Below are 11721 nucleotides of genomic sequence, written 5' to 3'. Positions count from 1 at the left end.
CCTGGCTGAACCCAGCACACACATCTACCTGTGTGTTGTGTAGGAAAGGCCAGCAGAAGCTGGAAGTGACGGAATTTTTTTCCCCAGCTTGTTTTACAACATATATCTTCCTCAAAGTTGCACACTTCAGCTGAAGTGCAAAGCAAATGGAAGTGTTTTGCATTTCACCTTACTCGCCTGATGTTTATTTTGGGTTTGTTCCATGTCCCCAGTGAGAACAAAACTCACAAGGAAATAGGTGAGAGCACAGTCGGTTTTGTCGCTGCCTAAAATCATGTGTGAAACGCCATCTGGTGTGTATTTCAGACACAGCGTAATGACAGAGTGCGTTTTAAATCAAGGAGATAAACAAAGTGTCATCAAAACACTTTCGAACTAGTGGCATTTTATTTCTGTAAGCAGGCAAAGTAATATATAAAATTTACGGGAATGAAGAGAGATACTTAGAAAAGGACTGGCAAGTGAAAGTTTAGAGAGGAGAGATGAGATTCATTCATCAGCTGACAAAGTAGAGGGCAAAGATTATAATGAAAAAAGTGCACAATCTCTTTGCCAGAAAAGGAGGAAAACTTACTTTAAGAATTATATAGAATAACAGGGAAAAATGGGGAGGCACACAAACGATCTGCTTATTCAAGCTGGTTTGCTTTAAATTATCCAACATCACAAACAAGAGAGCATCCAATACCTGGCTGGTTTTAAATGTATTTTCTTTCATTTCAGATGACTGATTCCTGTAGGTGTGCATCTGATTTTTTCCCCATTGTCTAATGAAATCATCATTCACCATGAGGACATTTGTTAAATCACGGATTCCTCAGTGTTCGCGGGTTCTGAGGTCACCTTGCAGACTATTCCACGGATGCAACAGGCTTCTTACATCTCAGATTATTTCGTATTATGACTCTATAAACCGGTGTAAAAAGGAACTGCCAGAGTATTTCAACTTTGCAAGTGATGTCTTAGACGAGTGGTCGCAACTGGAAAAGGTAGTGGTTTTCTTTTACTTCCTAGACATTGGAAAAACTCTCAGATGATACAAATCAATTTTCCTGATGAACACTGGATAATATTAATTGCAGAGTAGAATGCACTATTTTATTTTCTTTGTCGGAAATACAGGTATCACTTTAAGAGACTGGTTGCCAGGGATGATTTGCTTAGTCTGGAATGATTTTAGGTTGAAATTAAACCTTTTAAGGATTGTCTTCTTATTTTAATATCTTCTGTTGTGTTTTAGGCTGGAAGACGACCAGCAAATCCAGCTTTTTGGTGGGTAAATGATGAGGGGGAGGAGGTGAAGTGGAGCTTTGAAGAGCTGGGACTTCTCTCTAGGAAAGCAGCTAATATACTTTCTGAGGCATGTGGTTTGCAGAGAGGAGACAGAGTTATAGCAGTGCTGCCTCGTGTTCCTGAGTGGTGGCAACTGAATGTAGCCTGTATGCGAACAGGTGAGTAACCTTACTGATCTCTTGGATGCAGAAAGAAAAGAGATAGAAGAGACAAAATGTATGCTAAAATAATTTGGAAAGAAGAATGTAAACAGGAATATGCTGCTGCTCCCTGTACAACTCAGCTTTCGGGTAGAAGGAGAATTGACAGTACTCACGCAGGAACCAAAGCGACACCGTACTAGTGCTAAACAGCCATGGTACAGTAAAACAGCATCCTCCGCTGAAGCCAGTGAAGGTTGAGCAGCTCCATGCAAGGCCAGGGAAGGTTGGATGGTTACATCCAAAGCCAGAGCTGACCAGATGCACTATCAGTGTGGACAGCAAGCTGTATGGCTGCAGTGGTTCAATACCATAATACAGTCAGTACAACATACATCATGCCTAAGATGCAATATACAATAATACGTAATTCAATATGACTTTTTTTTTTTGCTCTGCTGTTACAGTTTTGCAAATTCTTAGGAAGAATTTGACCCTTAGCATTTTTAGACAGCTCAACATCCATGATGGAACAATTCAGCATCAACGGACATATGATCAAGGATTTTGATCACACTTCTAAGCTCTGTGATTCTTGCAGGTTGTAAATGGTGCTAAGGCTCAGGGAATCCAGTTCTGTTGTAACCAAGATTTTCTGGACTGTGACATGGGAATATCATTGCATTATCTCAGTGCCTCAGTTTCCCAGCTGTAAAATCTGTTAGAAACCTCTGAAGGGAGAAGACGACTGAAATCAATCTGTAGGTCAAGTCTGTTGAAATTCTTGGGAAAAGGAGATATAGAAATGCACTAAATTGGTATCCACCACCCCACCCCCTGCCCCAAAAATGTGATTTCAGTCACATTGTACTCAGTATCCAAACTTAGGTTTGTTCACGTTACAAAATGAATTCAAGCTTGAGGGATATATTGACTGAGTAATGTATGTAAGCTACCCCCTTAAAAGTCTAGATCTTACTTTAATATGGATGACACAAAACTCGACATCAGCCTTGCAGGGTTTGGAGGTCTTTCAGAGCCAGTCGGCCCCAGGTCATTCCTAGTCCACACATTCAACTAAGCTCTGGCTTCAAACATGAGTTATGCTTGACTCCTGTTTCTCAAAGAGTAAGTTCTTGGCAAGTAGCTCAGCTTTCCTATGGCTGAGGTCATGTCCTGTGAACATAATAAAGAGAAATCGTCAATTTTCTAAATTACTTGTTGCTTTTTTTCCAGGAATGGTCTTTATTCCAGGAACACCCCAATTAACAGCAAAAGACATCTTATACCGGCTCCAGGCTTCGAAGGCCAAGTGCATCATTACCAATGATACGCTGGCACCTGCGGTGGAATCTGTCGTGCCTGACTGCCAGTTTCTGAAAAGCAAACTAATTGTATCCAAAGGGAGTAGAGATGGGTGGCTGAACCTTAAAGAACTTCTTGTGTGAGTATCCAGCTGTTTTACCATCATCCTTGTGAGGTGAAGGAAGCTCTGTCAGTCAGGTGACATTGCTGAGTTTTGGGATTAATTTCCAAAATACAAATAAGTTACATTTTTGCGTCCCTCTGCCAACTCGCTCTAATCACTGCATTAAATACAAATCCCTCCAACACACTTTTTGGGAGCTGTGTTCAGGTCTTTCAGCTTCTTACTCAGCAGCCTGCCTTTTAAAAACGCTCTTCTACTGTGATCACAAGACAAGCACACAGAATACTAATCTTGCAGTGATTTTCTGCTTGTTTTTTAGAGCCTGGCCTAATGCCTCTTGAATTCAGTGAGAAGATACCCATCGCCAGCTCTGGGTGCTCATCTAACATGGCATCAATTTTTTCTTCCCTTGACTTGTTCATCAGTCTCTCGAAAATAAATGGTATAATATGTCTAAGACCACCTCACCTGGCATGATAGCCTGAATATGGCCCCCGTTTACTGCAGAATAGGAGACGGCATGTGTTGAGGCAGAATTGGATTTGCGTCTCCCTGCTGTTCCCAAGCACCTTGAGGGCCCTTGCCAAGTGGTTGTAGTCAGAGTCACTGGACTATGTTGTAGGTGCTCACGTCTTGAAAGCTATGGCATACAGAGGACACTTGTGACTAGCAAAATATGCTCTCTAATTCTTACCTGTGGGATCTGATGCAACTGTTTACTTAGTGAAATCATGTAGTTTTGGGCCATTTTCCTGTTTATCACCTAAACCTTAAAAAAATACTGCTTCCTTTGTGAAAAGCTGCAGGTAGTAACTGTCATATGCTGTTTCTTCTGAAGGGTGACATCGTCTGACCATGAATGTGTCAGGACAAGGAGCCAAGACCCAATGCTGATCTATTTTACTAGTGGAAGTACGGGCTCTCCAAAAATGGTGGTGCAGTCTCACAGCAGTTATGGCATCGGATTTGCAACCAGTGGCAGGTATACCTTGTACTTGCTCCCAGTGTCCTGACATGATCACAATTACATTGAAAATGTGACCATAAAAACTCCGTAAAACTCCACTTATTTCATGAGTGTAGGATCCTGTTTCTTCCTCACCTTTCCCCTGTCACGGTGAAACCCTCATTATCAAAAGCTTCTTGAAGACTCAGTTGAGATCATGACACACAGCGTTCTGTCGCTCAGAGGGCTGACTGCAGAGCAGCAGTAGGGATGGCCTCCTTAGAGCAAAACCAGGTGGAGTCGAGTGCTTTAGGGTTATGTAAACCCTCCTTGGGAACCTCTAAAGCAACCTTAGACCCCAGCAGTATACACTGAAAGTTACATTTTGATTTGAATCTGTGGCTTGGTACTGATTTGCTTCCATTGCATATCTTTTATTTATGCTTCCCAAGGAGTGAGAAATTTCATGAAAATCAAAGGATATGTTTCCCAAGGCAGTCTGAGTTGGAAGTTGGTGGTATAGCGTCCATAGAAGTTATTGGGGAAGAAAGATATGATTTAGCTGGTGTCTCTAATCCACAAGGTGGGGAAAGCCCACTCCAAGTGGTCTGTTTGGGTTTTGACCTAGATCCAGATTCTGCAGCTCAAGCCAAGGATGTTTTGCACTGATCAGGAGAAAAGCAAATGCTGGAAATGTTGAACAGGAGGGAATGAAGGAAAATAAAAGAATGTTAAAGATTCTCTTCAACTCTTACACACTTTGGAAAGACCCCCACTTGCTGACACCACATCTTCTCATGGAAGCCTCCCGCCCTTACCTTTACTTAGGGTGTGCCTGAGTCTCTCACTTTTTTTCCTCTCTGCTTTATCATCAGATACTGGATGAACTTGACTCCTTCAGATATCATGTGGAATACCTCTGACACTGGCTGGGTAAAATCAGCTTGGAGCAGTGTTTTTGCCCCATGGATGTGTGGGTCATGTGTCTTTGTACACAATATGCCACAGTTTAAACCAGCACTTATTGCAGAGGTAAGCATAACATTTTGTACTGTGAGTTTTATTCCTATGTTGCATAAATGAAGCAAACAAGCTGGGCTCCAGTGCATGGGTACCCACTGCTCTGTAGCAGCAGGCATAGTACTTCCCACATCCCAGATAACCATCCCACCCTTTTGTGCCCAGTAAGCTTGAGGGACAAGTGTTTTCCCTCCTGATTAGTTCATGTGACATGTCTGCAGTGTAGAGGAGATTTGGTGAAAGGCAGGATAAAAGGAACTCGGGGTCCCTGCTGTCTTATCCCATACTTAGCCTAAACCTTACTTCAGGTACAGGCTTCCAGCTACTTTGGGCTGAGGGTGAGCATGGGCCCAGCAATCAGATTATAGCATAGACGTGAATCAGGGTGCTGTTACCCTGAATTTTCAATGAACTGAAATTAATTCCTCCTCTCTGCCGTTTCACAAAACCGGTCATCTAGCCTGTTCTCTTCAACATCGGTCTCTTGTGCAGAGAGGTGACCCAGACTTTCCAAAGAATAAAATTGGAAAAACTTTGGTCTAGTTCACTATTGTCACTCAGTCTTGAGCCAGGGACACAGCCACCTTGAGAAGCAGAAAACAGTCTTAATTGGATGTACTGCTCTCATTTATTCATTTACATGAGTGATTTTTGTTGGACAGAAAGTACTCTGTTTTCACAGCCGTGGGACTGACTGCTACAGCCACTCCACAGACGGGAGGTATCATCACTCATTCATTCTCTGCGGGTCATTCTCTGCGGTGAATCTACGTTGCCTTTTTACGGTTTTTGTTTTGCAGGCATTTGAGCACATAAGTTGTATTAATCATATGCACATTTACACGGTCAGACCCACCATTATGTTTTCAACAAAACTGTATTTTTCTAGACTCTCTCAAGATACCCCATCACTGCCTTCTGCACTGCTCCCACTGCCTACCGCATGCTGGTCCAACACGATCTGAGCAGGTACTGCACATCTGTCTGCTGCAGGGGTAGCAGGGGGGGCTAGCATATAATGCTGTGACAGTTCTGGCTGCTGAGTTCCTTCTGTTGCTTGGTTTTTTTCACTTAACGGAAACGTAATTAGCAAGATTTGCTCTCAGAAAAGAAAGCTGTGTTCTGAAATACGAGAATAACTAGTCACACCCTAGGCCACTCAGGCTTCAGGACTGGGTCTTTGAAAAGACACCACAGAGGAAATAAGTGAGATTTTTTTAAGTTGTTACTCCCTCTGAACTTATGGTTCACAGTTCAATTTAAGTCAAGGTTTCAGGCAGCACTGGGTCAGGAAACTAGTGGAGTACAGTGCAGTTTTTACCATGCACCTGAGAATAAAATGAGCAGTTAGAGGACTTTCACATGCCGAGAGTTATTTGGCAACTGTTCCTACCAGTTTGTTACACTGTAAAATACTGAGCTTCTGAGCAGTAGTCAGTGTGATTTGTAAGGAGTTTACGCATCTTCTGTAAGGTACTTATTCTTCTTGCATAGGTCTTCCATCCAGCCCTGGTGTAACAGAGAGCTCAGTCTCTGTATTCCTATCCAGCCTTCCTTTTGCTCTAGAAAATTCCCAGGGTCTCACTTGATCTCGGGTGTCTGCACATAACTCAGCTTTCCACAAACATCTGATCTGATGTGCTGGTTCAGATTCTCCTTTCTTGTCAGCTCTTCCAAGAAATCACCTCTGCTCACTCTTTTTCCAGCAAAATCCCTACTTGCAATGACACAGAGATAAACCACATTATCCTCGGTGATAACACGAGCAATCTGAGTCCAGTCCAGGACCGTGTAAGAGGATGATTACTGTCATTTCCGAAGTAGCTCATGAAGTTTTAGGTGTACTTAACTGTGAAAGTTGAGGGAGGCTGCTCAGTTAAGGCCATTCATTGCTCTTTTCAAAAGTTAAGAAAATGATTTAATTTGATATTCCTCTTAAGATACAAGTTCACAAGGCTGAAACACTGTGTGTCCGGAGGAGAACCACTCAATCCTGAAGTGATGGCAAAGTGGAAAATCCAGACAGGGCTGGATATCTATGAAGGTTATGGCCAGACGGAAACAGTACGTTTGCACTGATTCTTGTAGTATACCCCTTCCAAAGCAGCAATGCCAGGCACAATGTGCTTGATAAATCAATGGAAAAGGTGAGAAGTGGTTAGATGAACTTTTAAAGAAGCGGCTGTATATCATTATGATTATATAGCTGCAAAATCAACTAGCTGTGTATTTTAATGTTTGTAGGAAATGTTATGACTACAGAGTTCAGCCCCTCCCCCTGCCCCCAGCCAGAGTACCTCAGATCAAATAATCTGCAGCATATCCCTTCATCATCTTCACTTAAAGGGCAAAACTGGGGGAGGGGGGGGGCGGGAATTTGCTCTGGCTATCAATTTGGCTTGTCAGAGGTTTTAATGAAAAACATTAAATCCGTTCACATCCCAGACCTCTCTGTAAGTGAATGGTAATGAAGCTATTAAGAGTCAGATTTCAGACATTCTCTCCTCTTACCCTTGATTTGGTCCCAAATTAATTGTCCCACTATTGAAATAAGATCTGTAATAATTTCACATCTGCTGTCCTTCCCATTCAAGTGTTTGCAGAAGAACTCACTGGCTCAGACAGCACAAACAACCTCATTCCACAGGGCTGACCTGAAATGCCTCTCAACCCCTCTCTGATGTGCTGGCAAACCACAGTGCATCAGTCCTGATCCAGCCCTTGTCACAACACAGTAATGAGGAAGCATCATGCCTCATGCAAAGAATAATAAAGTCTACAAGATGTTGCACAAATTAAAAAATATATATCTATTGTGCAGGTGACAATATGTGCTAATATGAGAGGAATGGAAATTAAACCTGGCTCTTTAGGAAAAGCTGTTCCCCCTTATGATGTGCAGGTATGTTGACATGTCACATCTGAGCTCAGCTGCAGTTCTGGGTACAAGAGTAAGGGAAAGCCGTCTGTCTCCCTTCTCTGCCCTGCACTGTGCTAGACCAGACATTTCACTGAGCTAATCAAAGCAAGAATATGTCCTTTCTGCAGATCATAGATGACCATGGGGCTATTCTGCCTGTAGGAGAGGAAGGCGACATTGCTGTCCGAGTTCAACCGACGCGACCGTTCTGTCTGTTCTCTGAGTACTTGGTGAGTCTGAGCTGGTCTGCCTGTGCCTGCTGAGAAGTTCAGGAGAGATCCAGGGCAGAGTTCTGTTGACTTACCCAAGGAGCAGAATCCCATCTGGGGTCTTCACAAGGTCTCACCTAGGTTGCTTGAGGGCTTTGAGCCTGATCAGGACGTGGTTCTGCTCTTCCAGGAACAGGCTGACTGGCAGAGTATAACTTCAAGATGCAACATGGACCAGGGGGTGCCTTGTTCCAGACCTGTACCTGGCAGTTGCCTTGGGCTTCATGTGCAGCACACCACTCCTTTCCCTTCCATTCCACTCCCATCCTTATGTAAGGATTAATGAAGGAAGCCCATAAAGGCTACTCCAATACACCAGAGCTCAGGCAGGCGTTCCAGAGGGCACAAGTATCTTACTCCCTCATACCACAGGTACCCAGAGGTTGATCTTTCAAATCTCTAAAAGTTAGCGTTCCAGCACGTGCGTGTCTCCGGTGTCAGAGAAACCCTTTGTACCGCTGCCTGTCCCACAGGCAACGTGCGCAAGAGCAACAGCACACAAGTCCCAAGTGACGATCCCCTGGCACACGTGGCCTAACGTTACCATTGGAATAGGAATGCTCTGCCCACTGAAAGGTGAACAGGCTTAAAGAGCTGTGTCAGCAGAACGGGCCTGCTGGATCAGGTCCAAGGTCGGCTAAGCCAGTGTTCCATCTGCGGTGGTGCCGAGTTGTGGCACACTGGAACCAGGCAAACATACTCTCCACTGCATTGGAGCTATCATCTTGAATAAGCTTTGGGGAACCTATCTATGTGTTAAATCCTCTTCTAAGCCCCTATAGTATTTGGATATTTGTAGCATCCTCAGACAATGACTTGCACAAAGTAGTTGCTCATGATGTGATAAAAAACTTCTTTTGTTTCAGTACTCTTACTCTGGTCTTTCGTTATATCCTCTGCTGTCAAGGTGTGTTTCCTTTGGAATCCAGACCTGATAGATAATGCAGATAATGACCTTTTTCCTGTAGGTCACCTCGTTTGTGTTTTGGTCTTGAAGGTCAGGGGTAAGAAATCTCCGTTGCAGGTGGTTATTGTGACAACCCCCTGCAATGGCAAATCGTTTCTTGGAAGCAAGTGGGTTATCCATTGTAGGGATTTCTGTCGTGGGTGGGCATTTTGAGAGAGCATTCTTGTTTTCCCTAGAACATGAATCCATATATACACAAATGCTCTTTTCCGTCTCTCACATGCTTCCACCACTAAACTGCTAATTAATGTGGCTCTGTTTTTTTAATTGAAGACGCAAACCAGTACTGAACATACTCATTTCGAGAACACCTTAAAAAATTGTCTTAATCCTTTTTAGCACCATCGCAAAGTAAATGCATTACATTTCACTAACACTTGGATACATTTTATTAAATCTTTATTGTTGTCAGGATAATCCAGAGAAAACCGCTGCCTCTGTGCGGGGAAATTTTTATGTCACTGGGGACAGGGGGATTATGGATGAAGAAGGATATATCTGGTTTGTTGGAAGAGCTGATGATATAATTAATTCTTCTGGGTAAGTCAGTTGATTTTAGATATGCTCGTTTGCCTGTTAATGGTGCTGTTTTCTCACCAGATTCAGTCTGGAGAGAGCGATTGAATGGCTACCTTGCTACGGCTGTCACATCTGCCCTTTCTCTAGGTATCGCATTGGCCCGTTTGAAGTTGAAAGTGCATTAATGCAACATCCTGCCGTCTCAGAGTCAGCTGTTGTCAGCAGTCCTGATCCAGTTCGAGGGGAGGTAAAAAGATACAGAAAGAATGCACTTTATTCTACATATTGTTCCTTGGAATATACTAGGCTTCCTTGGAATTAAGTATGCTGCAGATTTTTGAAACTAGTATGAGTTTAAAAAGATTTTAAAACTGTACCTTGGCAGATCTTCGAATTTTAGGATTATTTCCCCGTTTGCAGGGTTTGATGTGGAAAAAAGTTTGGCTCTTCAGATTTATTGTGGCATCTTTTTGTCTACGAAGCAGAACTCAGGTTATTTCTCTTTTTGTTGCTAAGCAGAAGGTGGCAACAATATCCAGAGCATTTCATTTTTCTTTTCATATTTTTCAACTTTGCAATGTGTCTTTTGAGGCCTGGGGTAGGGTTTTTCAGCTGTCTGTCTTTCTGTTCTACAACTTCTTGAAAGTTTAGTAGTCTATAAAGTAAAACAAAAGGTGGAAGATAGCAAAAAATCCTGTGCTGCAGAACATGTCCTTCATGCCCTTGCATTCTGTAATAAACAGCAAAGGAAAAGGGAAATGAAAGAAGAAACTCCAGTTTTTGCATTTCTGAATTCTCATACTCGGTTTTGGCAAGAAATGAAATTCCTACGTCTGGAAGTTAACGGAGTCCCTTAACTTTTGTGGCACAGGTGGTCAAAGCCTTCATTGTTTTAGCTCCTACCTTTGTATCACATGACCCAGAAACATTAACTCGTGAGCTTCAGCAACATGTCAAGAAGGTGACTGCACCTTACAAGTATCCCAGGAAGGTGAGTACGCCACAAAAAGACAGACCTTCTAATTGCACCAACGACTGAATGCTTCTTGTCCTGCCCTGAGTGCTTTTCAGCTGCGTTCTGACCCACGCCCCGGCCGTACGTCCTACAAGGAAATGGCAGGGTCTGCTGTAGCTACAGCCTTGGGCTCACTGCGTGGGCCAGAAAGGACCCACAGGGAGGGAACGGGGATGTCGCTTACCTTTATCAGGGTCCAGTCTCCCTTTCGTGAAGTACTAGCATTTTCACAGCGGATGCAGAAGGGCAAGATGTTCAGCTCTTACCAGTTCCTTCCTTGAGCTCTGTTCAGACTCTCAGCCAAAGCAAAGGGGAAATTCTTGCTGCCATCAGAGGGGTTGGAATCCATCCCTTACAAGCAGGAAAGACACCAGCAACTCTGCCCTGACAGCTGAAGCGTGCATTTCTTCAGGATTGCGGCACTTGTCCCTGCAAATGCTGCCTGTGTAGCTGGCCAGGATGTGTAGTAAGGAAGTGCACCTTCCCAGCCCCAAGCTGTGCAGCTTCCCATCTTTTTAAGGCAGCCATAATGAAAGTGTGTCTTTCCTTGTACCTGGGAGGTTAATCAGAATGTATTCGGCTAAAAGTGAGCGTTTCTGTCTTTCAGGTGGAGTTTGTTCAGGATCTGCCAAAGACAGCTACTGGGAAAATCCAGAGGAAGGTTCTAAGGAACAAAGAGTGGGGAAGGGCATGACATGAGCTGGAAACTGAGGAGAGAAAATGTCCATTATCCAACCCAGCCCATCATACTTGGCATGTGGTCATGACCCAGCGCACTAGGAGAAGATATAGAAATAGGAAATAACAGGAATAAAGGAAATAACACTCCCATGCTTTCAGGATGTGTGTTATTAGAACCACTTTTACTATCAACCTACACATTTTCAGAAAGGAGAAAGAGCAAGTAATTAAGAATGAGGAATGGGAGAGAGAAGGGACAGATCCAGGAGCTTACAGAGGTTTAACTTTTTTTACTGGGATCAATATCATCAGCTTCCTTATTAAAAAAAAAAAAAAAAAAGGTAACTACAACACACTGATAATTATAAATAAATGAAAAATGAATTTAAAAAATCTTTGTCCTGTAGTGGGTGTAAGCAGCAATGCGATATTCTCTCTTCAAAAACTATCATGCTAGCATTCCCAAATTCTTTGAGTTCAGGAAGAAAGACACATTCATGCCATCCCGAAGGACCTGGACAG

The 11721-nt window shown here is 43.2% G+C and overlaps 1 protein-coding gene across 1 annotated transcript; it reads left to right on the top strand.

Annotated features, from left to right (window-relative positions):
- Nucleotides 1-788: 788 nt before the first annotated feature.
- Nucleotides 789-11212, top strand: LOC104502783 (acyl-coenzyme A synthetase ACSM4, mitochondrial-like). The gene is made up of 13 exons (XM_010149550.1): nt 789-989; nt 1241-1451; nt 2670-2877; nt 3701-3844; nt 4684-4840; nt 5718-5797; nt 6769-6892; nt 7650-7730; nt 7877-7978; nt 9397-9524; nt 9651-9750; nt 10375-10494; nt 11126-11212. The coding sequence occupies exons 1-13, from the start codon at nt 789-791 to the stop codon at nt 11210-11212; spliced, it is 1743 nt and encodes a 580-aa protein (XP_010147852.1).
- The last annotated feature ends 509 nt before the right edge of the window (nt 11213-11721 follow it).

The sequence above is a fragment of the Eurypyga helias genome, unplaced genomic scaffold, assembly GCF_000690775.1.
Source record: "Eurypyga helias isolate BGI_N326 unplaced genomic scaffold, ASM69077v1 Scaffold41533, whole genome shotgun sequence".
NCBI lineage: Eukaryota > Metazoa > Chordata > Aves > Eurypygiformes > Eurypygidae > Eurypyga > Eurypyga helias.
This window is presented reverse-complemented; position numbering and strand designations above follow the sequence as displayed.

Excerpts from the sequence above, each read along its gene's own strand:
- LOC104502783 (XM_010149550.1), top strand. The coding sequence starts at position 789 with ATGAGGACATTTGTTAAATCACGGATTCCTCAGTGTTCGCGGGTTCTG. Across the intron at positions 1,452-2,669 it reads TGTAGCCTGTATGCGAACAG|GAATGGTCTTTATTCCAGGA; the intron begins GTGAGTAACCTT and ends CTTTTTTTCCAG. Across the intron at positions 7,731-7,876 it reads TTCCCCCTTATGATGTGCAG|ATCATAGATGACCATGGGGC; the intron begins GTATGTTGACAT and ends TCCTTTCTGCAG.